Below are 27,939 nucleotides of genomic sequence, written 5' to 3'. Positions count from 1 at the left end.
CGCACCGACCAGCGATCCCCGCACATTAACACTACCCCACACACACTAGGGACTAATTTCCATTTTCTTTAAATACCAAACCAATTAACCTCCAAACCTGTACGTCTTTGGAGTGTGGGAGGAAACCGAAAATCTTGGAGCAAGCCCACGCGGTCATGGGGGGGGGGGGGGGTGGTGCGTACAAACTCCGTACAGACAGCACCCGTAGACGGGATCGAACCCGGGTCTCTGGTGCTGTCAGGGCTCTAAAGCAGCAACTTGACCACTGCGCCCCTGAAGTAATTGATTTCAGGCAAAGTGCAGTTTCACATGTATGACGGCCTTATGACCTTCACACACGCCAGTGTACGTTTGAGTGTCAGTAAAACTATTTGATATCATAGTGGATATCATAGCTAATCCTGACTGTCTTCATCTGTCAACACCAGGCGGCATCACTGACAGCGATCACGAGGATTGGTGCTGGTTGACGTTTATCACTCCTCCCCATTTAAGACACAGTGGTGTCACGTTCAACACCCCTGGTTTGTGCCAGCTTCGTCAACAGATTTAGCACAGACACTGGACAGTTTAGTTTCAAATTCAACCTCCGGGAGAGCTTAATTTAAGATGTAAATGCATTCAGAAACAATTACGCGCATAACAGTAACAAGAAACACTTGGCACTTTAGTCGGATTTAACTTCATCATGTTCTAAGCCACCGTAATAGCAAGCTGCGGCAATCAAAGCTAACGTATATTGGAGGCATTTCTTGCAGATCAATTCTCTCCCTGAAATGGAGAAAGAGGATTTAATGGCACAGTTGTTAGCAATTGGCTCACATGTAATTGAGCATATTTTGCGATTCACAGTTTCAAGAATGGGTGTGTAATTTGTCAGTGAGGTTTGGCCAAAACATCCAACATCCAACTATTTTACTTCCCCACAGCCATCAGGCTATTAAACTTGGCTCGGACAAAACTTTGAACATTAATAGCCCATTATCTGTTATTTGCACTTTATCCGTTTATTTATTCATGTGTGTATATATTTATATAATGGTATATGGACACACTGATCTGTTCTGCAGTCATGCCTACTATGTTCTGTTGTGCTGAAGCAAAGCAAGAATTTCATTGTCCTATCAGGTACACATGACAATAAACTATCTTGAATCTTGAATCTTGAATTTTAGACGCAAAATGCTGGAGCAACTCACTGGGTCAATCTCTGAAGAGAAGGAATAAGTGGCGTTTCAGCTCGAGATCCTTCTACAGCCAACTATTTTACACTGTATGCCTCATTGTCACCTTCCCCTAGCTAACAATGATCTATTCTACATTTTCCTTCAGCTTCGACCCCTTTGACCTCTCATTTTTCACACCTTACCCTTCCATATCTCTCGTTTCCCTCTCCCCGTCTCTCAGTCTGAAGAAGGGTCTCGACCCGAAGCATCACCCATTCCTTCTATCCAGAGATGCTGCCTGTCCCGCTGAGTTACTCCAGCATTTTGTGTCTGTCCCGACGTCTCTGGCCACCCACAGGCGTGGGGGTGGGTGGGGGAGGGGCACCCGAGACAGCACCGGAGAGCCGGGATCGATCCTGGCTGCGGATGAGGCACAGGTCTGTGTCCAGGGCTGCCGAGAGTGTTTTGCCACGTCTCCCTCCTCCAATCACCGCGCTCTACCCTCAGTCCCACCCCCCCCCTACTTCCTCCTCTGACCGACACCTCCCTCCTCCAATGATCGCGCTGAATCATCATGTCCTGCCCCCATTGCCTGCTGACCGACGTCTCTTTCGTCCAATCGGCGCCCTCGATCAGCAGTCCTACCCCCACTGTCTCGCGGAAAGCGGAGATTTCACCGGGTTTTAAAATCCGGATTACAAAGACTGGGGGGGGATCGTCCCCAACCTCTCAAAACGGGGGGGGGGGGGACGTGTCCCCCCCTGACACCCCCGGGATTTCCGCCCTTGGTCGTGAAAGTGGGACAGGCCCTTCAGGTGTTTGATCCTGAGTCTTAGTTTCAGTTTCAGTTTTGTTTATTGTCATGTGTATCGAGGTATAGTAAAGCTATCCAGTCAGTGGAAAGACAATACATGATTACAATCGAGCCATGTACAGTGTATAGATATATGACAAGGGAATAACCTTTAGTGCGAGGTAAAGCCAGTAAATAACGATCAAAGATAGTCCAAGGGTCACCAATGAGGTAGATAGAAGTTCAGGATTGCTCTCTGGTTGTGGTAGGATGATTCAGTTGCCTGATAGGCAGCGTGAGGTATAAATGGAGTCAATGGAAGGGAGGTTGGTTTGTGTGATGGTCTGGGCTGCATCCACATTTCACTACAATTTCTTGCCGTCTTGGATGGAGCTGCATCCCGATAAAATGCTTTCTATGACGCATCTGTAGGAGTTGGTGAGAGTTGTCGGACTTCCTAAGCTCTATCGACACATGGCTTCAATGGGTGGTTGCGAAGTGTCTGCTGCAGCCCCATGTTATCCGTGAAGAGAGAAAATGTCAAAGATATAGCAGTGCCTAACGCATGGGTCTGCATTCGGGTTGATCTTGGAGTACAAATTAAGTTATATATATTCACGCTCCCCATATATAACTGGTTGGAAATCCATACATGACTAATTGTAGATCGAAATGGTAAATTAGTGTTGCCACGGGGCATGTGACTGCGATAATCATTTAGTTTAGTTGATTGTCACGTGTACCGAGATACAGTGAAGCTTTTGTCGCCTGCCAACTAGTCAGCGGGAAGACAATACATGATTCTAATGGAGCCATCCACAGTGCATATGTCACGTGTACTGTGTACAATCATACTCTCACTGCTACTATGTGTGCCCATTAGCCATCATGGCTGGATGTTGGTAATCCTCAGAATTCTAGTCAGTTCACGCTATCTAGACATTCATAAGTCAACCTGCAAATAACAATATTTATGGAAATATTCAAATGGCCATAGATTCTGCAACTCAGCAAGAGAATATTTCTGTGGGCTATCCTTGCCAGTTTCACAACTCTGATCACGTCAAGTTGCTCTTCCTGGGAAAATAACAATGCCCACATGGTCTACTGGGTCAGTATCGGAAGGGGTGTAGTATCTGACCCTCTTATTAAGGACCACTCTCCCACCTGAGCACTCCAGGCCACCTCCGTTCTTGCTGGCTCCCTCTATCATGTTGTTATTGTATTTCTTGCCGTTACTCTTCTTCATACTTTGCATTGACTTTGCTGTTCCTTTATTTTAGCTCCATATTTATTTGCCCTTTGTTTGTTTCTACCCTGACCAATACCAACATCCCTTTCGTCTCTCTTGGCATCACTTTTATTTTTCTCCCTCTTTTTGTCTCTCTCTAATTTTCCCCTCTTACTCTCTCTCTCTCTCTCTCTCTCTCTCTCCCTCTCTCTCTCTCTCTCTCTCTCTCTCTCTCTCTCTCTCTCTCTCTCTCTCTCTCTCTCTCTCTCTCCCTCTCCCTCTCTCTCTCTCTCCCTCTCCCTCTCCCTCTCCCTCTCCCTCTCCCTCTCCCTCTCCCTCTCCCTCTCCCTCTCCCTCTCCCTCTCCCTCTCCCTCTCTCTCCCTCTTCCCTCTCCCCCCCTCTGTGTTTCTTTACATATTTCTGCCTCTTTTTGTCTCTCTCTAATTTCCCCCTGGTTTTTTTTGTTCTCTCTCTCTCTCTCTCTCTCTTCCTCTCTTTCTCTCTCTTCCTCTTCCCTCCCCCCCCCCCTGTCCTGGTGACCACCCCCTGGGCTGCGAGAAGCAGACATATGGCAGCAATTTCCATTTGAATGACACCCTCTGGCCGTTCTTGTAAACCTCAGACTGGCAAAATTCACCTCTCGTTCCTAAGCCTGGGGCCCACCCAGCGCCATATGTTAACAAAAGAGAAACGTGAATGGCTTAATATCCTCAGTGTAGGCAGCGAAGGGATAGATCGGAGTTTGTATTATTTATGTTAACGATGACCTCCCTAACCCCACGAGCCCTGGAAGAGTTTCAGATTATAACACCCAGTGACTGGAGCCTCTAAGTATTCACAAGCCTGTATTGGCTTTGACTCAGATATGAGATTTATGCAAAGGAAAGCTTGTTTTTCATTAAATTGGGCATGAGTGATGATTATTTCCACATTCCCCTAATTGTCCCTGTCAATAAGTATTGTTCTTCCCAATTACATTTTATTCATGCACGCATCACTCTGGGGAAGAATGGAATTATTTTCCTGCTGGTATAATAAGGATTTTTTTGATGAGTTTAGGCTTCTTTTCTCAAAATTTATAGTTGAAAAAATGAGTGTAGCAGGGGATTCCCTTTGATGTTTTCACAGTTAACAGGAGTTCCCAGTCTGCCAATGTGCACCTTTTACTGAGGGATTTCCTAAGGCCACTGACAGATGAGGTTGGAAAGTTACAAGTGTAATACCATTGTCACAATTTTTTTACCTGATACTTTTCTTTCCCAATACCTGAGCCATGTCCTTACACGATGGCAACTGGTAAATTAATGCAATGGCTGCAGACCAAGCACCTGTCCATAGAGCTGGGTGAAATTCTACTGGGTAATGCAGCTATTTCTTTACTGTAAATTCATTCATTCCCAGGATAGCAAACAACAAGATAGACACAAACAGCTGGAGTAACTCAACAATGATGACTTTTTCTGAGACGCAACTTTCATCATTGTTCAACTTCTGTCAAGGAGAAGCTATACTTCACCCTCGTATATATACTTCACCCAGACCTATTAGGAGCAGATGAGGGCATTCGATCCAATTTGAGATACCAGCTACCAAGACAGGTGTACAGCAATTCATTCTTTCCCCGCATAATTAAAGCATGGAATAGTCTTCACCCTATCATAGTTACCCAACCAGATGCAACTAAATTTAAGGCAGCTCTTTCTTCCCAAGAACCCTTTCTGGCTTAAGTCCTCCCTCCACCACCTCCAGTTTAAATTCCATTGGAATATTTTTGGAGGACCAGGAAACCAAGAACCAGCCATGAACCAAGACAGCATATCTGGAGAAAAGATTACTTTTAGACAAAATTCCCAGATGGTTTTTAAATGCTGAGAGTGGAGTCTGGAGATATTGAAATCGTGGTCAGAACCCTTCTTCAGACTGATGAAGTATGAGTATAATATTTATAATCTGTGCAGAGTTTGAGCATTCTCCCCGTGACCACGTGGGTTTTCCCCGGGTGTTCCGGTTTCCTCCCACACTCCAAAGATGTACTGGTTTGTAGGTTAATTAGTTTTGGTAAAGTCTGTAAATTGTCCCCAATGTGTAGGATAGTTTTGATGTACTTGGATCGCCTGTCTGCGCGGACTCAGTGGGCCAAAGGGCCTGTTTCCGCGCTGTATCTCTAACCTAAATGTAATAGGAGCACACGGAGGCTTTCCAGCCCATTGAGCCTCAGATGCTGCCCGACCTGCTGAGCTCCTCCATAGTTTCTTGACTCTTAGTTCAGAAGTGCTCGGTGTGATAGTGTAACTTGCATGGAAATATGTCTCTGTTTCACACGCTGAAATTGGTACAGTTATTGGGGGGGCGACACAGAGAAAGCCATGCAAATGATACAGTGCTGGTGGATGGCCTGACTGCAGAAAGGTCAGAGGTATTCAGACAGGTTGCTTCTGCCATTGTGCCGACAGGGAGCTGGATGGAGTGTATGTTCTCTTCTCTCATGCACCAGTTATGTACTTCAGCACATATCCACATGTGTGCATATGTATGTGTGCAGTGTGTACGTATATGCATTGATATATCTGAGTTTGTGTGGGACTGGATGTGTGAGTATACACTTGGGTGTATATTTATGTCAGTGTTTGTGTGTTTGCTTGTGTCAGTGTTTGTGTGGTTTATATGAGTATATATGTGTGTGTTTGTGTGTATGTCCCTCAGCACATGTTTCCTGTGTGTGTGTGTGTGTGTGTGTGCATACCAAGCAGAAAATGTGATCTTTGAGTGTCTATTTGAGCCCCCAACTTCATTCACATTGCCGAGTTGGCATCAACAGCTGCACAGTGTTGTACTGACAAACCCCCTGAGGATGGGTACACAAGGTCCATGACTCGGAGGTGGAGGATTTGTAATGGGATGTCCACTGTGAATTTCTTTGTAACGTTGCTGTCTGATGTAAAGCCCAACCTTGCAGCTGAGAAAAGTGAAAAGCAAAACAAATTACAGATGTTGGAAATCTAAAACAAAATCATTGGAAATGCTCAAATGGCAGCGGTAGAGCTACTGCCTTGCAGCGCCAGAGACCAGGGTTCGATCCCGACTACGGGTGCTGTCCGTATGGAGTTTGTACGTTCTCCCCGTGACCGCATGGGTTTTCTCCGAGATCTTCGGTTTCCTCCCACACTCCAAAGACGTGCAGGTCTGTATGTCAATTGGCTTGGTATGAATGTAAATTGTCCCTGGCGCGTGCAGGATAATGTTAGGGTGTGAGGATTGCTGGTTAGCGTGGACTAAGTGGGCCGAAGGGCCTGTTTCTGCACTGCATCTCTCAACTAAATGAACTAAATCAAATGCTCAATGGGTCAGATCTGTGGAGGAAAAACAGACTTAATTTTTCAGGTCAGAGACCTGTTCACACGCTGGGCTCACAAATGGTCCCTGATCTGAGTCATTAAAGGGCCTGTCCCACGAGCATGCGACTGCATGCGGCAAGCGTGACCTAACGTGGTCACTTGAGCCGTACGGCCTCGCGGGGCCGGTCCCACTTCGATCACCGGAGCCGTATGGAGTTGTGCGGAGCTGGTCCCGACATCGCGCGGGGCTCCGAAAAACTGACACTATCCAAAAATTCCGCGCGGCAACGACCTGCCGGCCCGCAGCCGCATTGAGGCCGTACGCACCGCCTCGATGGGCGTGCGCAGCGTCTTGATGCTGTACGCAGCGTCTTGACAGCGTACGCCTTCGCTCGAACTTCACGTCAACTCGTACGGGATAATTCGACCTCCGCGCGGCCCCCGCTTCCGGTTTGGTCGCGCTTGCCGCATGCAGTCGCATGCTCGTGGGACAGGCCCTTAACTCTGTCTCTCTTTCCCATTTAGCAAGGTTTTAGCTTTGATCCTTGCAATCATCCTCTGCAGCTTTGGGTCATTAGCTCTAGTGGGACTAGTGATGCATCCTTCAAGTCGAATCAAGTCAAGTCAGTCCGAAGAAGGGTCCCGACCTAAAAGGTCACCCATTCCTTCTATCCAGAGATGCTGCCTGTCCCACTGAGTTACCCCAGCTGTTTGTGTCTATCTTTAAGTCAAGACAAGTTGAGTTTATTTTGATACTCACATGTACGGTGAGGCAGAGGAACAGTGACAATACTACTTGCAGCAGCATCAAACGATCATAGACTCAGACAGCACACAAAACATCTATTATATTTAATTTGGCAAGACAGTATGAGAGAAATACAATGCAAAAAAAAGAATTCATTAGTGCAAAGCACAATTAGAACAAATAAGTCCATGGTGGCAGACACAAAAAACTGGAGTAACTCAGTGGGTCAGACAGCATCTATGGAGAAAAGGAATAGGTGACTTTTCGGATTGAGCCCCATCTTTAGACTTCTGCTTGACCCAAAACGAGGCCTATTCCTTTTCTCCAGAGATGCTTTGGTTTAAGCCAGCAATTGCAGTTCCTTCCTACCCAAGTCCATGGTGGTGCCGGAGATGTTTTGCAGTGTTCTGTTGAGTTGGTTGTGATACTCTGTGTACAGTGCATTCAGAAAGGGTCCCAACTCCAAACCTCGCCTATTTCCTTCGCTCCATAGATGCTGCCTCAGCCGCTGAGTTTCTCCAGCATTTTTGTCTACCTTCGATTTTCCAGCATCTGCAGTTCCTTCTTAAACAGAAAGTATTCAGACCCCTTCACTTTTTCCACATTTTGTTACGTTACAGCCTTATTTTAAAATGGATTAAATTCATTTTTTTATCATCAATCTACACACAATACCCCAGAATGAAGAAACAAAAACAGGTGTTTAGAAATTTTTGCAAAGTAATTAAAAATAAATAACTGAAATATCACATTTACATAAGTATTCAGGACCTTTGCTATGACACTCAAAATTGAGCTTCGGTGCATCCTGGTTCCATTGATTATCCTTGAGATGTTTCTACAACTTGATTGGAGTCCACCAGTGGTAAATTAAATTGATTGGACATGATTTGGAAAGGCACGCACCTGTCTATATAAGGTCCCACAGTTGTCAGTGCGTGTCAGAGCAAAAACCAAGCCATGAAGATGAAGGAATTGTCCGTAGATCTCCGAGGCAGGATTGTGTCGAGCCACAGATCTGGGGAAGGGTATATAACAATTTCTGCAGCATTGCAGGTCCTGAAGAGCACAGTGGCCTCCATCATTCTTAAATGAAGAACTTTGGAACCACCAGGACTCTTCATAGAGCTGGCCGTCTGGCCAAAATGAGCAATCGGGGGAGAAGGGCCTTGGTCAGGAAGGTGACCAAGAACCCGATGGTCACTCTGACAGAGCTTCAGAGTTCCTCTGTGGTGATGGGAGAACCTTCCAGAACCAACTATATCTGCAGCACTCCACCATTCAGGCCTTTATGGTAGAGTGGCCAGATGGAAGCCACTTCTCAGTAAAAGGCACATGACAGCCCGCTTGGAGTTTGCCAAAAGGCACCTAAAGGACTCTCAGACCACGGGAAACAAGATTCTCTGGTCTGATGAAACCAAGATTTATTTCAAGAAACCAAGAAACTCTTTGGCCTGAATGCCAAGTGTCACGTCTAGAGGAAACCAGGCATTGCTCACCACCTGACCAACACCATACCTATGGTGAGGCCTGGTGGTGGCAGCATCATGCTGTGGGGATGTTTTTCAGTGGCAGGAACTGGGAGACTAGTCAGGATCGTGGAAAAGATGAACGGAGCAAAGTACAGAGAGATCCTTAATGAAAACCTGCTCCAGAGAGTTCTGAACCTCAGACTGGGGTGGTGGTTCACCTTCCAACAGGACAACGACCCTAAGCCCACAGCCAAGACAACGCAGGAGTGACTTCGTGACAAGTCTGTGAATGTCCTTGAGTGGCCCAGCCAGAGCCCAGACTTGAACCCGATCGAACATCTCTGGAGAGACCTGAAAATAGCTGTGCATCGACACTCCCCATCCAACCTGACAGAGCTTGAGAGGATCTGCAGAGAAGAATGGGAGAAATTACCCAAATACAGGTGTGCCAAGTTTGTAGTGTCATACCCAAGAAGACTTGAGGCTGTAATCTCTGCCAAAGGTGCCTCAACAAAGTACTGAGTAAAGGGTCAGAATACTTATGTAAAAGTGATATTTCAGTTATTTCTTTTTAAATACTTTTCAAAAATTTCTAAACACCTGTTTTTGCTTTTTTAATTATGGGGTATTGTGTGTAGATTGAAGATTAAAAAAAAGAATTTAATAAATTTTAAAATAAGGCTGTAATGTAACAAAGTGTGGAAACAGTGAAGGGGTCTGAATACTTTCTGAATGCACTGTAGCTGGATAGAAACCTTCCCTGTCTGGACCAGCATGTGAAGAACTGGGCACGTGGGTGAGAGCGTGAACATGGACCTTGGTAGGAGAGCAGTTGCTTCAGGATGGCAAAGCTAAGCAGGATACATGTAAGGTTAACATTGACAACGGGCGGGATTGGAAAGGTTGAACGGCAGGCAAGTTTTCAATTTAAATTTAATTATGCTTAGATTTGTACCTGATAAGGGCCTGTTTATCTGGCAGTGCAAGCTGTATAGAGGCTGATAAGGAGTGTCTTTGCCTGGCTGATATTGATCACGGGGTCCCTTGGTACTGATCGGACTACTAAATTAAGTGTTCCACATGCTGATTGCAGCACCCGGAAGGTACTCCTGAGCAACTGTGACTGATTATCTCAAGTGGATTTGCAAATTAACTGCTGGAAAGGTTCTTGGTATCGGTGCGAAGTTAAACATTCTTTCTCATGCAAAAACATTTTGCCAATGTTGTCACTGGGACTCATGAAGCGTGCAGTGTGGGAGTGCAGAGCTTGATGTTCAGTCTGCTTAAACTGTGAGGGATGTCCACTGTTGTACTAATGAATGATTCAGTACTTCCAAGCAATAGCTGACATACAAGCCTGATGCCGGGAGATTGTACAACTGACACTGGGGATACTAGACTGACACGGGGCGAATGCAGGGCTGATAAGCAATTAAAGAATTAAAGGACGTTCCTTGGGGAAGGAGATGAGGAGGAATTTATTTAGTCAGAGGGTGGTGAATATGTGGAATTATTTTCCACAGAAGGCTGTGGAGGCCAAGTCAATGGATATTTTTAAGACAGGGATAGATCGATTCTTAATTAGTACGGTGTCAGGGGTTATGGGGAGTAGGCAGATGAATGGAGTTAGGAGGGAGAGATAGATCTGCCATGATTGAACAGTGTAGTAGACTTGATGGGCCGAATGGCCTAATTCTGCTCCTATGACTATTATGACCTTATGACAATGGGCTGTACAGGACTGACACTGGGCAATCGATGAAAGACGCTGTTGTGTGCAAAATTGACACTGAGGGGATACAGGACTGACTAGGGAATAAAGGGCTAACATAGCGAGATGCAAGGCTGAAACTGGGACGTATTGGACTGAGATTTGGATGCATAGTACTCACGTTGGGGTGCACAGGACTGACATTGGAGGGTATGGAGTGACACTGGAAGATGCAGCACTGGCACTGGAACAGCTCCAACCAAGACCACAAGATGTTGCAGTGAATTGTGGACACAGCCCAGACCATCACACAAACTAACCTCCCTTCCGCGGACTCCATTTATACCTCACGCTGCCTCGGCAAGGTCAGAAATATAATCAAGGATGAGTCGCACCCTGGCCACTCCTTCTTCACCCCTCTCCCATCAGGCAAAAGGTATAGGAGTGTGGAAACGCACACCTCCAGATTCAGGGACAGTTTCTTCCCAGCTGTTATCAGGCAACTGAATCATCCTACCACAACCAGAGAGCAGTCCTGAACTACTATCTGCCTCATTGGTGACGCTCGACTATCTTTGTTTGGACTTTACCGGTTTTACCTTGCACTAAACGTTGTTCCCTTATCATGTATCTACACATTGTAAATGGTTCAATTGTAATCATGTATTGTCTTTCCGCTGACTGGATAGCGCGCAACAAAAGCTTTTCACTGTACCTCGCTACAGATGACAATAAACTGAACTGGACTGAGGACTGAGACGTGGGGCTGCAGGATTGATACTGGGGTGTACAGGAATGGCATTGAGGACATGGAGTGACACTGGAAGATACAACATTGGTACTTTGCGATGGATACAGGACTGATGTTGCCAACACATGAGGCATGGTGGGGGATAGTGGACTGATACTGGGTTGTATAGCAAAATATTCACATGTGTCCCTTAGAGACTGAGACAGGCAGAATGGCTTTATGTATTAAGGAAATATTGGAGACATTGAGGAAATAGTTTGTGTGTGCCTTGTGTGAAATAAAGTGTTACAATAATGAATAGGACTGAAATCCAATAAATCGCACAAATCTGATGACCTAAATCTAAAGCTTTTAGAGAGATGACTGTGGAGATAATGAATGCAGTGTTTATCATTTCCCAAAATTTCATAGATTCTAAAGCAGTTCAAATGGAAGGTTGAAAATGTAACTCCCATTATTTGGGAAAGGAGGGAGAGTGATACTATAAATCCACAGACAAGTTGGACTGATGTCTGCATTAGAAAATTACGGAAATCTTTTACTAAAGACATATAGCAAAAGTATGTTGTACGGGAAAGGGTAGGATCAATCAAATACAAAGGAGGGAATCTATGCCTGAAGCCAAAGGAATAGGGGACGTCTTAAACAAATATTTCGCATTGATATTCTCAAAGGATAAGGATGATGGTGGGATCAAGATAGGAATCTGAGGGGTAACTTTTTCACACAAAGGGTGGTGGGTGTATGGAACCCCTGTACAAAACCAAGGCACAAGACATCGCCTCCCTTTGATCTGGTATTTTGTTGGTTCACATGCTTGATCAATAGTGTTTTATCATTAATGTTTTATTATTATTAATGTTCAGTGTTTTCTGAGTCATTCGTAACTGTCACTGTATGTCGTGTTGTTACTTGTGGGTGGAGCACCAAGGCAAATTCCTTGTATGTGAATACTTGGCCAATAAACTTACTTACTTACTTACAAGCTGCCAGAGGAGGTATTAGAGGCTGGGACTACCCCAACATTTAAGAAACAGTTAGACAAGGTCCTTGGATAGGACAGGTTTGGAGGGATATAGACCAAAAGCGGGCAGGTGGGACCAGTGTGGCTAGGACATGTTGGCTGGTGTGGGCAAGTTGGGCTGATGGGCCTGTTTCCACGCTGTATCACTCTGTATGGCCCCAAAGGGCCACACTGTATCACTCTAATGACTCTAAGATGGGTATGTTGATATTCAATCACATGTTAATGTTAAGGACGACAATATGTTTGGTCTCTTGAAAAATATTAAGGAGGATAGGACCCCTGAGCATGATGGAAACTATCACAGGACACTGAAGGAGGCGATGTCTTGTGCCTTGTCAAGGATATTTGTATTCTCATTAGCCATAAGTAATGACCCAGAACACTAGAGAGTAGCAATGTGGTTTCTTTTTAGAAGAAGGATAACAGGAACAATCCGGAAAATTGTAGGGTCGCGAACCGTACATTAGTTGCAGGGAATTTACTGGAGACGATTCTGAAGGGTCGTGTTTATTCATCTTTGCAAAAGTAAGGGCTTATTAGGCAAGGTCAGCATGGCTTTGTGCAGGGGAGCAACTGTTTCACAAAACTGCCTGAGTTTTTCTCGGAAGGGATGAAGATTATTGTCAAGGTTAGGGCCATTAAGGCCATTCCTTCATGGAGTTTAGTAAAATATTGTAGTGTCGTCCAAAAGATTAACTCACACGGGATCCACAGCGCGTTGGTAAATTCCCAAAACCATCAGCTCTTGAACACTACTGAACTATGAACTACAAACCGTCTTGGTTTCACTGAGGACTTTGGCCATTTTTGTACTGATATTGGGGTTTTAAACATGTTGATTTTTGTCCCTATGATATTATTTATGAGTCCTGTGTTAACAGACCTATTATGCTGCTGCAAATAAGAATTTAATATTTCTGTTTTCGGTGCATATGACAATAATCTCTTGGCTCCCTCTTGATACAAATTAGTGGCCATCGGAAGACCGAGGTTAGTGGTGGAGTCTTTTTCCCAGTGTGGGTCTGCGATCAATGGTGTTCCACAAGGGTCACTGCTGGGACCTCTGTGGTTTGTGATATATAAAAATGACATGGATGAAAATGTTGGGCGATCTGACTAGTAATAATAATAATAATAAATACTTTATTGATCCACTTGGGGAAATTCAGATGTCCAAAAGCCAACAACCAACACAGCTACACATTGAGAATGAAAGTAGACAAAAAATACATAAAATACAATATGGACAATACCTGAAAGCAATAAATACTTAAAATGACCCAATGATTTAACTATTAAAAATGCAAAAACACATCCCCCTACAGCCTAGCGGTCAGTATTATAAAATCTAATGGCTGCAGGGATGAAGGATCTCCTGGACCGCTCCGTTCTACAGGGCAGGGAGAGGAGCCGGTTGTTCCGTGTGCTCCTCTGACCCTCCAGAATTTCATGGAGGGGGTGCCCGGATTTGTCGAGGATGACCTGCACCTTGCTCCTCATACGGCTCTAAAGCACATCCACCACAGAGTCCACTCTCCCCCCCCCCCCCCCCCCTCAGCACTGAGATAGCTCGTTTTACCAGCTTGTCCAACCTCTTGCTGTTTTTAGCACTGATGTTGTTGCCCCAGCAGACAACAGCGTAGAAAATGACACTTGCAACCACAGTATAGTAAAACAAGTACAGCATTTCATTGTGCACATTGAAGGGCCTGAGCCTTCTGAGGAAAAAGAGTCTCCTCTGTCCTTTTTAAGTATGCAAGAAACGGGTATGCTGAGCTATGCATACTGAGGAAGGTTGTCAAATAATACAGCATAGTACAGTTGAGTTGAATATATGGACAGAGAAATCACAGATGGAGTGAGGTGTTGCGTTTTGGTAGGTCAAGTAAGAGCGAAGTATACAGTAAATGGCAGGAGACTTAGAAACAATGATGTACCCATGAGATCCAGGGGTGTAAGTCCATAGCTTCCTAAAAATGGCAACACAAATGGAAATGGTGGTGAAGAAGGGGCACAGCAAGCAAGTCTTTTATGATCAGAGCCTTGTGTATAAGACACAAAAAGCTGGAGTAACTCAGTGGGACAGGCAGCATCTCTGGAGAGAAGGAATGGGTGACGTTTCGGGTCGAGACCCTTCTTCAGAAGAAGCTCATGTGAGTTACTCAAGCCTTTTGTGTCTATCTTGGGTTTAAACCAGCATCAGCAGTTCCTCCCTACACCTTGAGTAATCATGTGGTTGGTGTATAAAACTTTAGTTGGACCACGTTTGATCAATGCTTGCTTGATCAATGGTGTTTTATCATTAATGTTTTATTATTATTAATGTTCAGTGTTTTCTGAGTCATTCGTATCTGTCACTGTATGTCATGTTGTTACTTGTGGGCGGAGCACAAAGGCAAATTCCTTGTATGTGAATACTTGGCCAATAAACTTACTTACTTACTTACAAGCTGCCAGAGGAGGTATTGGAGGCTGGGACTAGCCCAACATTTAAGAAACAGTTAGACAAGGTCCTTGGATAGGACAGGTTTGGAGTGATATAGACCAAAAGCGGGCAGGTGGGACCAGTGTGGCTAGGACATGTTGGCTGGTGTGGGCAAGTTGGGCCGATGGGCCTGTTTCCACGCTGTATCACTCTAATGACTCTAAGATGGGTATGTTGATATTCAATCACATGTTAATGTTAAGGACGACAATATGTTTGGTCTCTTGAAAAATATTAAGGAGGATAGGACCCCTGAGCATGATGGAAACTATCACAGGACACTGAAGGAGGCGATGTCTTGTGCCTTGTCAAGGATATTTGTATTCTCTTTAGCCATAAGTAATGACCCAGAACACTAGAGAGTAGCAATGTGGTTTCTTTTTAGAAGAAGGATAACAGGAACAACCCAGAAAATTGTAGGGTCGCGAACGTACATTAGTTGCAGGGAATTTACTGGAGACGATTCTGAAGGGTCGTGTTTATTCATCTTTGCAAAAGTAAGGGCTTATTAGGCAAGGTCAGCATGGCTTTGTGCAGGGGAGCAACTGTTTCACAAAACTGCCTGAGTTTTTCTCGGAAGGGATGAAGATTATTGTCAAGGTTAGGGCCATTAAGGCCATTCCTTCATGGAGTTTAGTAAAATATTGTAGTGTCATCCAAAAGATTAACTCACACGGGATCCACAGCGCGTTGGTAAATTCCCAAAACCATCAGCTCTTGAACACTACAAACATCAACTGAACTATGAACTACAAACCGTCTTGGTTTCACTGAGGACTTTGGCCATTTTTGTACTGATATTGGGGTTTTAAACATATTGATTTTGTCCCTATGATATTATTTATGAGTCCTGTGTTAACAGACCTATTATGCTGCTGCAAATAAGAATTTAATATTTCTGTTTTTGGTGCATATGACAATAAAACACTCTTGACTCCCTCTTGATACAAATTAGTGGCCATAGAAGACCGAGGTTAGTGGTGGAGTCTTTTCCCCACTGTGGGTCTGCGATCAATGGTGTTCCACAAGGGTCACTGCTGGGACCTCTGTGGTTTGTGATGTATAAAAATGACATGGATGAAAATGTAGGCGATCTGACTAGTAATAATAATAATAATAAATACTTTATTGATCCACTTGGGGAAATTCAGATGTCCAGAAGCCAACAACCAACACAGCTACACATTGAGAATGAAAGCAGACAAAAAATACATAAAATACAATATGGACAATACCCGAAAGCAATAAATACTTAAAATGACCCAATGATTTAACTATTAAAAATGCAAAAACACATCCCCCTACAGCCTAGCGGTCAGTATTATAAAATCTAATGGCTGCAGGGATGAAGGATCTCCTGGACCGCTCCGTTCTACAGGGCAGGGAGAGGAGCCGGTTGTTCCGTGTGCTCCTCTGACCCTCCAGAATTTCAAGGAGGGGGTGCCCGGATTTGTCGAGGATGACCTGCACCTTGCTCCTCATACGGCTCTAAAGCACGTCCACCACAGAGTCCACTCTCCCCCCCTCAGCACTGAGATAGCTCGTTTTACCAGCTTGTCCAACCTCTTGCTGTTTTTAGCACTGATGTTGTTGCCCCAGCAGACAACAGCGTAGAAAATGACACTTGCAACCACAGTATAGTAAAACAAGTACAGCATTTCATTGTGCACATTGAAGGATCTGAGCCTTCTGAGGAAAAAGAGTCTCCTCTGTCCTTTTTAAGTATGCAAGAAACGGGTATGCTGAGTTATGCATACTGAGGGAGGTTGTCAAATAATACAGCATAGTACAGTTGAGTTGGATATATGGACAGAGAAATCACAGATGGAGTGAGGTGTTGCGTTTTGGTAGGTCAAGTAAGAGGAAAGTATACAGTAAATGGCAGGAGACTTAGAAACAATGATGTACCCATGAGATCCTGGGGTGTAAGTCTATAGCTTCCTAAAAATGGCAACACAAATGGAAATGGTGGTGAAGAAGGGGCACAGCAAGCTAGTCTTTTATGATCAGAGCCTTGTGTATAAGACACAAAAAGCTGGAGTAACTCAGTGGGACAAGCAGCATCTCTGGAAAGAAGGAATGGGTGACGTTTCGGGTCGAGACCCTTCTTCAGAAGAAGCTCATGTGAGTTACTCAAGCCTTTTGTGTCTATCTTGGGTTTAAACCAGCATCAGCAGTACCTCCCTACACCTTGAGTAATCATGTGGTTGGGGTATAAAACTTTCGTTGGACCACGTTTGGAATGTTGTGTGAAGTTCTACTCACCACAGTACAGGAAAGATGTGAAAGTTTTGGAGAGGGTGCAGAATGTAGATGAGAAGAACATTATTTAACCTTTGAGAAGTGAATCTTTGGAATTTATCACTATAGATGCTTGGTTGCTGACTGTGGTCATGGTTTTTTGGACATTCAGGGAATCAAGGAGTATTAGCTTAGTTTAGTTTAGAGATACAGCACGGAAACAGGCCCCTCGGCCCAGCGAGTCCACACCGACCAGCGATCCCCGCACATTAACACTACCCTACACACATGAGGGACAATTTTACATTTACACCAAGCCAATTAACCTCCAAACCTGTAGGAGTGTGTGAGGATACCGAAGATCTCTGAGGAAACTCATGGGGAGAATGTACGAACTCCTTGCAGACAAGCACCCTAGTCAGGATCGACCCTGGGTCTCTGGCGCTGTAAGGCATTAGCTCTACCGCCTGTAGTATGAGTTAATGCAGAAGTTGATACTGAGATAAAACATCAGCCATGATTTTGTGGGTGGTGATGCAGGCACAAGGGACGGCATAGTCTTATGCCTGTTTCTATTTCCTATTGCCATTGTATGCAGTTTGACATTGGAGGATTCTGGCCAGAAATTGGTGAAGGGGGCAGAAGAAATTCAGCAGGATGTTACCGGGTCTTGTGGGCTTGCGTTATAGGGAGAGGCAGGATCGGTGGGGACTTTCTTCTTTGGTGCGTTGTCGGCTGACCTTATTGAAATATACACAACCTTGAGGGGCATGGATGAAGCGAACACTCTTTTTCCAAGGATAGAGGATTCTAAACCTTGAGGGTATAGGCTTAATGTGAGAGGGAAGAGATTTAAGAAAGACCTCATGGGCAACTTATTCACTCACAGTGTAATCCTTATCTGGAACAACCCAATAGAGCAATAAGGAATCTTGTTGTTTTCCCTTCGGTGTGATGATCCTTGGGGTCAAGGAGCTAATGTGTTGATAGGACACAAGATGAAACCTCCGGGTTATGCTGTGGGAGTGGATTATTGAGAGGAAATGGATATGAGATTAGGAAATCAGTTCAGAGGAAAATAAAGTGGTTGTCACACTTTGTAATCCCTGTTTCGAGCTACAATCCTAACAGTAGTCTAGCCTCAGTTGAAATTAATTAAATTGGGTCACTTAAAATTCCTGCTTCCGATTACTGCCACTATCCCTGCTCGTAGGTAGGCTGGAGTTCTTCTTCCCACGCGGAAAAGGATGGACATTGGGATGAGGGGAAAAGGGATATCATTCAAGTGGCCTTCAATGAATTTGGGGGGGAAGGGGGAATAATGAGTGGAATAAGCATAATTCAGTGCAAACAGTGGCATAATTCAGTTCCCGTGCAGAATGTTTCATTGAATATAAACTGGCGAGTATAAATGTGGCCTTTTGTAATAATTCTGCCCTCCTGAAAGCACGCCACAGGTTCCAAGCAAACAAAGGATTAGCTATACAATGTTTTCATATATAATGCCTGGTCCTGCTATTCTGGTTGAGAACTTAATCCATTTATCTTTAAAATTGGGTGCAGAGTATTTTGTGTACATGTCTCACTTGGTTCTGCCCTTTGCATGCATGCAGTGAATTACTTGGTTCACTAATGACAAGGCTTATACATTCTGGCAATCAGCAATGCCAAGGCATAATTAGGGGCTGTCAACTTGTCAACATTCAGCTGATTTGTTTTGAAGACTTAAGTTTGGGATTAAGGAAATATTTTTGGATGGGACACAATCATTGAATTTTGGAAAATTCAATGTTCGTACCGTTGGGTTGTGTGCTACCCAAGCAGAATATGAGGGGCTGTTCCTCATTTGCGTGTGGCCTCATTCTGACAATGGAGGAGGTCCAGGACTGAAAGGTCAGTGTGGGAATTGTAAGGGGTGTTAAAATGGATAGCGACAGGGAGACCTTGCGGGCCTTAGCTGACCAAGCGCAAGTGTTCGGCAAAATGGTCGGCAAGTCTCAGCTTGGTCTTGCTGATGTAAAGGCGACCACATCGGGAAAGGCAAATGCAGTAGATGAGGTTAGAGGAGGTGCACGTGAGTATCTGTCTTATCTGGTGAGGTCCCTGGATGGAGGGAGGTATAGGGACAGGTGTTACATCTCCTGCGGTTGCAGGGGGAAGTACCTGGGGAGGGACAGGTTTGGGTGGGAAGGCATGAGTGAACCAAGGATTGTTAACCATTTTAACTCCCCTTCCCATTCCCATATTGACCTTTCTCTCTGGTCCTCATCGGTTGCCACATGCATACTGGAGGATTAGCGCCTCATCTTCCGCTTGGGTAGCTTACAACCTAACGGTATGATCATTGCATTCGTCAATTATAGGTAACTAACCTACGAACAACCCCCCTTTATTTCCTTCCACTCCGCCTCACTGGACACACACACATTTCTCCCCTTCCCCCTCCCTCTTCACCAATATTCCTTCCTCTGGCTTCACAATTCGCAACTCTTCAATCCTGATCTTACACTCTTTGTTTTTTCATCTCTGGCCTTTGTCCAACCATCTGCTTATCAAAAGCCCTCCTCACCTGTATCCACCTATCACTTGCAGGCTTTGTCCTGCCCCTCCTCTCCTCCAGCTTTCTGTGTGTTGAGGGGTCTCGACCCAAATCGTCACCTATTCCCGCTCTCCAGAGATGCTGTCCAACCCGCTGAGTTACTCCAGCTATATTTTGTGTATCTTTGGTTTAAACCAGCATCTGCAGTTCCTTGCTACATTCATGACTGGCCCTTTGTGTCCTTTATCCAGAATTAGACTGATTCAAAAAAGAGATCAACCCTTTAAGTCAGAAATGAGTAAGAAACATTTTCTGTCGAGGTTTCAGGAGTCTTTCGGACTCTCTTCCTTAAAGGTAGTGGAAGTTGAATTGCTGAATATTTTTATGGCAGAAGTGGATAGATTCTTGATATGCAAGGAAGTGAAAGATTACTGCAGCAGACACGAATACAGAGTTGAGGATACAATCAGATCAGGCATGATCTCAAACCTGGAGGAGCAGGGTAGACACTGGAGACATGCTCTTCCTCTTAACTCACATATTTGTATGAAAGTTTGTATGAAACTAAACTACACTACACTAAACTAAAACAAGGCTAAACTAAAGAAAAATCCAACAAGCATACTGTCAATGCAGTTGTGTGATCTGGCTTCACCTTGCAGACAGGTATCTATCTATTCAGGACACCTGTGTTAACTGACAGAAGTCCATGGTGCCATTCCACTAACGGAAACGGAACTAGCCAGACTCAAAGATCCTAAAGCAAGATAGACCACTCCTGCTAAATGAAATGGGCTGACGTGTAGTACGCTACAGAGCGGAACGTGGACCTTTTTTCCATCCATTTCAGTAACCCGACCCGACCCGACTCGCAGTGTAATCAACATTGCGGGGGGACAATTTGTGTTAATAAATTAAAATTCTGAAAATGAGGAGAAGATTTTTACCAAAGAACTTTTATTTTTACGAGGATGTTTCTGTAACCGGCTTCCGTCTCCGCACTAGTTATCAATGCTCCACCATGGGATCTTTGGTGCGAAGATGGAAGCTGGTTACGGAAATGGGGCCGAAAATTACCCATGAATCTGCCCATGACCATACTATGTCTTTTTCGTTGAGTGATCTATCTTGCTTGCGATAGGATGTTTGGCCAGACTGCCTTTCCAGCACAGTATTGAGAGAATGCCCCACTGCTGGAGACACCGAATGTGGATGTGGCATTTAGCTGTTCACTCATAGAAACATAAAGACCACCAGGCACTATTATGAAGAACCCTGAGTTATCCAAGTGCCCTGGAAGTTATTTATTCCTACCTTATATCATGTAAAGAGGTGATCAACAAAGATTGTTGTTTGTGAGAACTGGCTATTTGCAAACTGATGCAGTACTATGGTCACATATTCTGTTGTGGTGCTGGGAGTAAGAATTACATTGTTCCATTTCAAGACATATTACCATAAAACACTCTTGACTCTTCTCTTAATGAGTTTTCCACTTTAAAATGTATTTATTTGGTTCTGAAGCACATTGGAAAACATTAAAACCCAAATCACAGGGTGCTATATGAAGGATGTGTCGGAAGGAGGTGCAGATCCTGGTTTAAACCGAAGATAGACACGACATGTTGGATTAACTCAGCGGGACAGGCAGCATCTCTGGATAGAAGGAATGGGTGAGGATTCTGGTGGAGACCCTTCCTCAGTCTGAAGAAGGGTCTCGACCTGAAATGTCACCCATTTCTTCTCTCCAGGGATGCTGCCTGTTCCTCCGAGTTACTCCAGCATTTTGTGTCTATCTTGGGTGATATGTGAATGCACCTTCTTCAAGCCTTTGCCGTATACCATCGAACACAAGCTGTATGTGGAGAGACAATACATAGGGTTAGAAAAAAACTCCTAGTTCATAGGAAAGATTTGCATTGATGTAGTGCCCTCACAGCCTCTGAATAGTCTGCTCAATGGTGAAGTGCAGAGAGTCGTAATTGCCATCAGGTGGGAATTCAAACACAGAACACCTGTAAAAACTCAGATCACCCTTCAATAATCAGTGGGCCTGCCTTTGTCTCCCCACTTGGTGTTCACACCATTATTATTTTAAAGCAAAAATTTGCTGACTCGTCAGGAGCAAGTTCATGGGAAATCTGCAATGATGAAAGAAAATGTTAGCAATACAGCCCAGGGTTCATCTATGGAGAGAGAGAAGAGTTAATGTGATGTTATAAGTAATATGTTATATGTAATAAGAGTTAAGGTGGCGGATGGCCCATCATCAAAGTATTTTACAAAGTCATTAATCCGAAACAACAGTTTCTCTCTCCATGGATGCTGCTCGACTTGCTGAGCATTTCCAGCATTTAGTTTTTATTTCAGATTTACAGCATCTGCACATTTTTGCTTTTCCACACGAGAGATCTGTGCAGCAAAGGTACATATTAAGCTCAAATAACATTGGTCTCATTTATTATTATTATAATATTGATTTGTTAGGAGGACTGAGTATAAACATATACACAGTAAGCTTAAAACTTTGTTTATGAAAATTATTATATTCAAGCTTTAGCCCTGCGTTTAACCGCAGCCTTATCATTTTCATGAGTTGCATGCCATTTTGCATCCAGATTTACACGGCATTGATTTCAGTGTTCATCAGAAAATGCACAAATAGGATGTTTGAATCTTCTACTTAACACTATTGTATCAATTATGTTATAATTAGGGCTTGGAATAATCTGTCAGACAGGTTAATGGAATAATTCAATAGCAAATACTCACTGTCAGAGACAAATGCGTGACTGTAATGCCAGCTTCTGAATTGAAAGGAAATCCTTACCATTTCCTTTTGTTATCTGAGGAATTTATATTAAAATAAACTAACTGGTTACAATAAAACACTTTTATGAACCTTACTCCTGTTGCACACGGTATTCAGGGCAGGAAATCAGCCAAGCCATGCCAGACCTGGGAAATACAGAGTTAATTGCTTTACAACTGTGTTGTAAAACACTTTTAATACTCTTGTCAGTACATTTTAATGTGCATTCTATCAGTAGAGTATTAGGGCAGTGACACATTTATTGCGGGTTTGAAAAAGCCCTGTTTACTGAAACTTGGCAGTCAAGTGCTTCTAAAGAACATCACTTGATAGCCTGATGGCATTTTTACTGTGCTTTATTGCAGCTAATCACCCCGCATGCAATTAGAGTGCAGACCCCTCCCCGTCATATCCCCGGTGTGGTGGAAGTCACATTGTCCTACAAGTCGAAACAGTTCTGCAAAGGGACTCCGGGCCGATTCATCTACACAGGTAAGCAACCAACCAACCCTTGGTTCTTGTTAAAACTTCTTGGTGTTGTGGAAAGGCCGGGAGATTATTCCTTCTTTGTGCAGTTTTAGGAATCGTCTGTCGCCACTGGTGGATTTTTCCAATGCTGTTCCGTAAAGCCGCCATATCAAATACTCTTATTGAGCTGCTCTGCCAATGGTTTGACTTGTTGCTGCCAAATTGTGAGATGTGGTCCTCGAATTCAATTTCATCTGGAGGGACATGTCTCTCAAGTTCACAAGTTATAGGAGTAGAATTAGGCCATTCGGCCCATCGAGTCTACTCTGCCATTCAATCATGACTGATCTCTGCCTCCTAATCCCATTTTCCTGTCTTCTCCCCATAACGCTTGACACCCGTTCTAATCAAGAATTTGTCTATCTCTGCCTTAAAAATATCCACTGACTTGGCCTCCACAGCCCTCTGTGGCAATGAGTTCCACAGATTAACTACCCTCTGACTAATGAAGTTCCTCCTCACCTTTCTAAAGGAGCGCCCCCAGGAAAACTAGGATTTGTCCTCCCCACTCTTCCTGCTCTGGTACCCTGCGGGAAAGGATACATGGTTGGACATTGGTAAAGGTGAATCCATCCTTGATGGCACCTTTGGTGAGAATAGCCAGGCAAGACTCACTCCTGCAGTATTCTGTATGACTGCAGGAGTGGGTGTGGTAGGTGGTTAGGGGAAAGCAAAAATCTCTGCATTGATAGAAATGTATAGACTGAAGAAGGTTCTCAACCCGAAACGTCACCCATTCCTTCTCTCCAGAGGTGCTGCCTGTCCCGTTGAGTTACTCCAGCTTTTTGTGTCTTATCTACTTATATTTCTGGATACCGCTGCAGATAGACACATGGGGCAGAGCGGTGAAGAAACAACCTGGTTCACTGCTTACCAGTGCTCGGAGCAATCTTGAGTCCATCTCCTCTACCCTTACACTGTAGAAGAAGGGTCCCCCTTTACTATATACTCCGATGGGACCTTGTAATTTGTTTAATGCAGGGCCTAAGTGTCTTTGGAGACTTAGGATAGACACCTTCAAACTGATGGTATGGTTGTAGGTTGGCAGTCTCAACACAAGTCGGCTCTTGCCCAGAGTGGGAGAATCGAGAACCAGAGGACACAGGTTTAAGATAAACGGGGTAAGATTCAACAGGATACTAATGGGTAGCTTTTTCATGCAAAGGGAAGCAGGTGAATGGAACAAGCTGCTGGAAGAGGTAGTTGAGGCAGGTACTATTGCAACGTTTAAGAAACATTTAGACAGGTACGTGGATAGGACAGGTTGAGAGGGATACGAGCCAAATGCAGGCAGGTGGGACGAGTGTACATGAGACATGTTGGCCGGTGTGAGCAAGTTGGGCCAAAGGGCCTGTTTCCATGCTGTAAGACTCTGCGACTCTATGACTCTAAATGCTGCTCCTGCCAAAAGTGATCTGCTTGTCATCCTAGGCTTAATAAACTTTCAAAAATAACCTAACAAAGAAGATATGTTCGAAATGAAGGTAACAACCCTTGTTCTGCAGGCAGGTCCCCTTCAAGTTCCATTACATTAATTACACAAATACAACCAAATCATTTCTGAAGCAATGAATTTGTCAGATCTGAAGATATAATTTTTCATTTTTCACTAGGTCACAAAGGAGAGTGACTTCCCTATAATAATTTATGCTGTATCATAATTAAATAAGTAGTCGGATTTTTCTTTATTGGCTGGGCCAGTCTTGGTAGTCTTGGAGCCAAGAACACATACAGCATGCAAACAAACCTGTGTAAGAAGGAACTGTTGATACTGGTTTAAACTGAAGATAAACACAAAAAGCTGGAGTAACTCAGCGGGTCAGACAGCCTCTCCGGAGAAAAGGAATAGGTGACTTTTCGGGGATGATCAGCCATGATCACATTGAAGGGCCGAATGGCCTACTCCTGCACCTATTGTCTATTGTCTTAAGAAGGGTCTCGACTCGAAACGTCACCTATATTGTTTTCTCCAGAGATGCTGCCTTACCCTCTGAGATACTCCAGTTATTTGTGTCTATCTACGGAAATAGACCTGTTGGCTCAACCTGCCCGTGTAAACTAAGATGCCCCATTTACACTAGTCCCATCTGCCCATATTTGGCCATATCCCTCTAAACATTTTATATCCATATACCTGTCTTTTAAATGTTGTTATGGTACATTGTTGTTATAATCTAGGTGCGATTCTGGTTACCTGATCATGTGTTTCTACAAACGGCCTCCATGGCTGCTGTTTGTCAGGCAAACATTCAGTAGGGAGACAACAGACAATAGGTGCAGGAGTAGGCCATTCGGCCCTGCAAGCCAACACCGCCATTCACTGTGATCATTCACAATCAGTACCCCATTCCTGCCTTCTCCCCATGTCCCTTGACTCTGCTATCTTTAAGAGCTCTATCCAACTCTCTCTTGAAAGCATCCAGAGAATCGGCCGCCACTGCCTTCTCAGGCAGAGAATTTCACAGATTCACAACTCTCTGGGTGAAAAAGTTTTTCCTCATCCCCTTATTGTTAAACTGTAGCCCCTGGTTCTGGACTCCCCCAACTTCTGGAACATGTTTCCTGCCTCTAGCTTATCCAATCATAATCTTAATAATCTTATATGTTTCAATAAGATCGCCTCTCATCCTTCTAAATTCCAGTGTATACAAGCCCAGTCACTCCATTCTTTCAACATATGACAGTCCCGCCATCCCGGGAATTAACCTGGTGAACCTATGCTGCACTCCCTCAATAGCAAGAATGTCCTTCCTCAAATTTGGAGACCAAAACTGCACACAATCAACCAAGTGTGGTCTCATCGGGGCCATGTACAACTGCAGAAGGTCCTCTTTGCTCTGATATTCAACTCCTCGTGTTATGAAGGCCAAAATGCCATTAGCTTTCTTCACTGCCTGCTGTACCTGTATGCTTACTTTCATTGACTGATGAACAAGGACACCCAGATCTCGTACTTCGCCTTTTCCCAACTTGACACCATTCAGATAATAATCTGCCTTCCTGTTTTTGCCACCAAAGTCGAAAACCTCACATTTATCCACATCTGCCATGCATCTGCCCACTCCCCCGACCTGTCCAAGTCACTCTGCATCCTCATAGCATCCCCCTCACAGTTCTCACTGCCACCCAGCTTTGTGTCATCTGCAAATTTGCTAATGTTACTTTTAATCTCTTCATCTAAATCATTAATTTATATTGTAAATAGCTGCGGTCCCAGCACCAAGCCTTGCGGTACCCAACTAGTCACTGCCTGCCATTCTGAAAGGGACCCGTTAATCCCTACTCTTTGTTTCCTGTCTGCCAACCAATTTTCTATCCATGTCAGCACTCTACCCCCAATACCATGTGCCCTAATTTTGCCCACTAATCTCCTATGTGGGACCAAAAAATAAATCAGGAAATAGGCAAGCAAAGCTTGACGGTCACGTGTGTGCTTTCTGACTATGGTTGCTGCAGGGAAGAGTTACCCCCCCCACTCCCCCCCACTACCCCTCCCCCTTCATAAGTTCATAAGTTCATAAATGATACGAGCAGAATTAGGCCATTTGGTCCATCAAGTCCACGCCACCATTCAATCATGGCTGATCTATCTTTCTCTCTCTACCTCATTCTCCTGCCTTCTCCCCATAACCCCTGACACCTGTACTAATCAAGAATTTATCTATCTATCTCTGCCTTAAAAATATCTATTGACGTGGCCTCCACAGCCTTCTGTGGCAATGAATTCCACAGATTCACCACCCTCTGACTAAAGACACTCCTCCTCATCTCCATCCTAAAGGAACGTCCTTTTATTCTAAGGCTATGACCATTGGTGTCAAACTCTCCCAGTAATGGAAACATTCTCTCCACATCCACTCTCCACAAACCTTTCGCTGTTCGGTAATTTTTAACGAGGTCCTCTCTCTTCGTTCAAAACTCCAGCGAGTAGAGGTTCAGCGCTGTCAAACGCTCATCATATGTTAACCCACTCAATCCTGGAATCATTGTGGCTTTGTAGAACTTTGAAGAAACTTTCCCTGTGTTCTTCATGGAGCAGTGGCAGGGACAGTTGTGATGGAAGTGAGGGACAGCCCTGGGGTGGGGGCATCATGTGCACTCAGTGTGCTGGGACTGTTGACTGCTCTCTCACCCCTGAGGACCATGGGTTGATCATACTGGCAGTGGTCACAGGGCGTGTGTATACAGAATGGGTCATGGAGCACACACCAACACTGGCTGGTTGATGAGGACATGGGTAGGCCAGAGGTTGATGCAACAGTGGGACCCCTCTAATTTTCACATGTTCATAAGTGAAAGGAGCAGAATTGGGCCATTCGACCCATCAAGCATACATGGCCAATCTATCTTTCCCTCTTAAGGATTATGGGGAGAAGGCAGGAAAATGGGATTAGGAGGTAGAGATCAGCCTAATTCTACACCTATAACTTGTGCACCCCATTCTCCTGCCTTCTCCCCATAACCTCTGACACCCGTAGATGCAACAGTTGGTGCATCAGTGGGACACCTCTAATTTAATTTCACATCTCCCTCCCAATTTGCTGTAGGTTTTGCTGCTTGCTTTTCTGTGTGACAAAAATGTGGGTAATATGTTCCACCTTGAGTCACAGCCAGGAAGGAACAGTTGCACTACACTACAGTTGGACAACATTAGAGATGCAACTGGTGACAGGCAGACATTAGCATAGACATCTAAATTGAGGCCGGAAATGATTGGCCCAGAAATTATTGCTAGTGCAATCAAACACATGTAAAATGGCTTTTAAGCACATAAAACTTGGTCAAGTGGGTCCAGGTTCCTGCTTATCTCTCCTCCCCCCTTCACTGTTAATGTCTCAGTGCTTTTGCAGTGGTTGCACCAATCTATGCTTACATTCTGATGGAATGGGATTACGTCACCTCCCCCTCCCCCCTCTCCCCCCCTCTCCCCCCCTCTCCCCCCCTCTCCCCCCTCTCCCCCCCTCTCCCCCCCTCTCTCTCCCCCCTCTCTCTCCCCCTCCCCCTCTCTCCCCCCTCTCTCACCCCCCTCTCTCTCCCCCCTCTCTTCCCCCTCTCTCACCCCTCTCTCCCCTCTCTCCCCCTCTCTCCCCTATCTTACC

General features: G+C 44.6%; 1 protein-coding gene across 4 annotated transcripts in view; it reads left to right on the top strand.

Moving 5' to 3' along the window:
• Positions 1–27,939, top strand: part of ebf1 (EBF transcription factor 1) — a 481,808-nt gene that overhangs the window by 287,815 nt on the left and 166,054 nt on the right. For all 4 annotated transcript variants that reach the window (XM_033029979.1, XM_033029980.1, XM_033029982.1 and 1 more), the window contains exon 10: positions 22,678–22,804. In XM_033029979.1, the coding sequence (XP_032885870.1) occupies positions 22,678–22,804 (127 nt within the window). The remainder of the gene's footprint in view (positions 1–22,677; positions 22,805–27,939) is intronic.

Source organism: Amblyraja radiata, chromosome 11 (genome assembly GCF_010909765.2).
Source record: "Amblyraja radiata isolate CabotCenter1 chromosome 11, sAmbRad1.1.pri, whole genome shotgun sequence".
In the NCBI taxonomy this organism is placed as follows: Eukaryota; Metazoa; Chordata; class Chondrichthyes; order Rajiformes; family Rajidae; genus Amblyraja; species Amblyraja radiata.
This window is presented reverse-complemented; position numbering and strand designations above follow the sequence as displayed.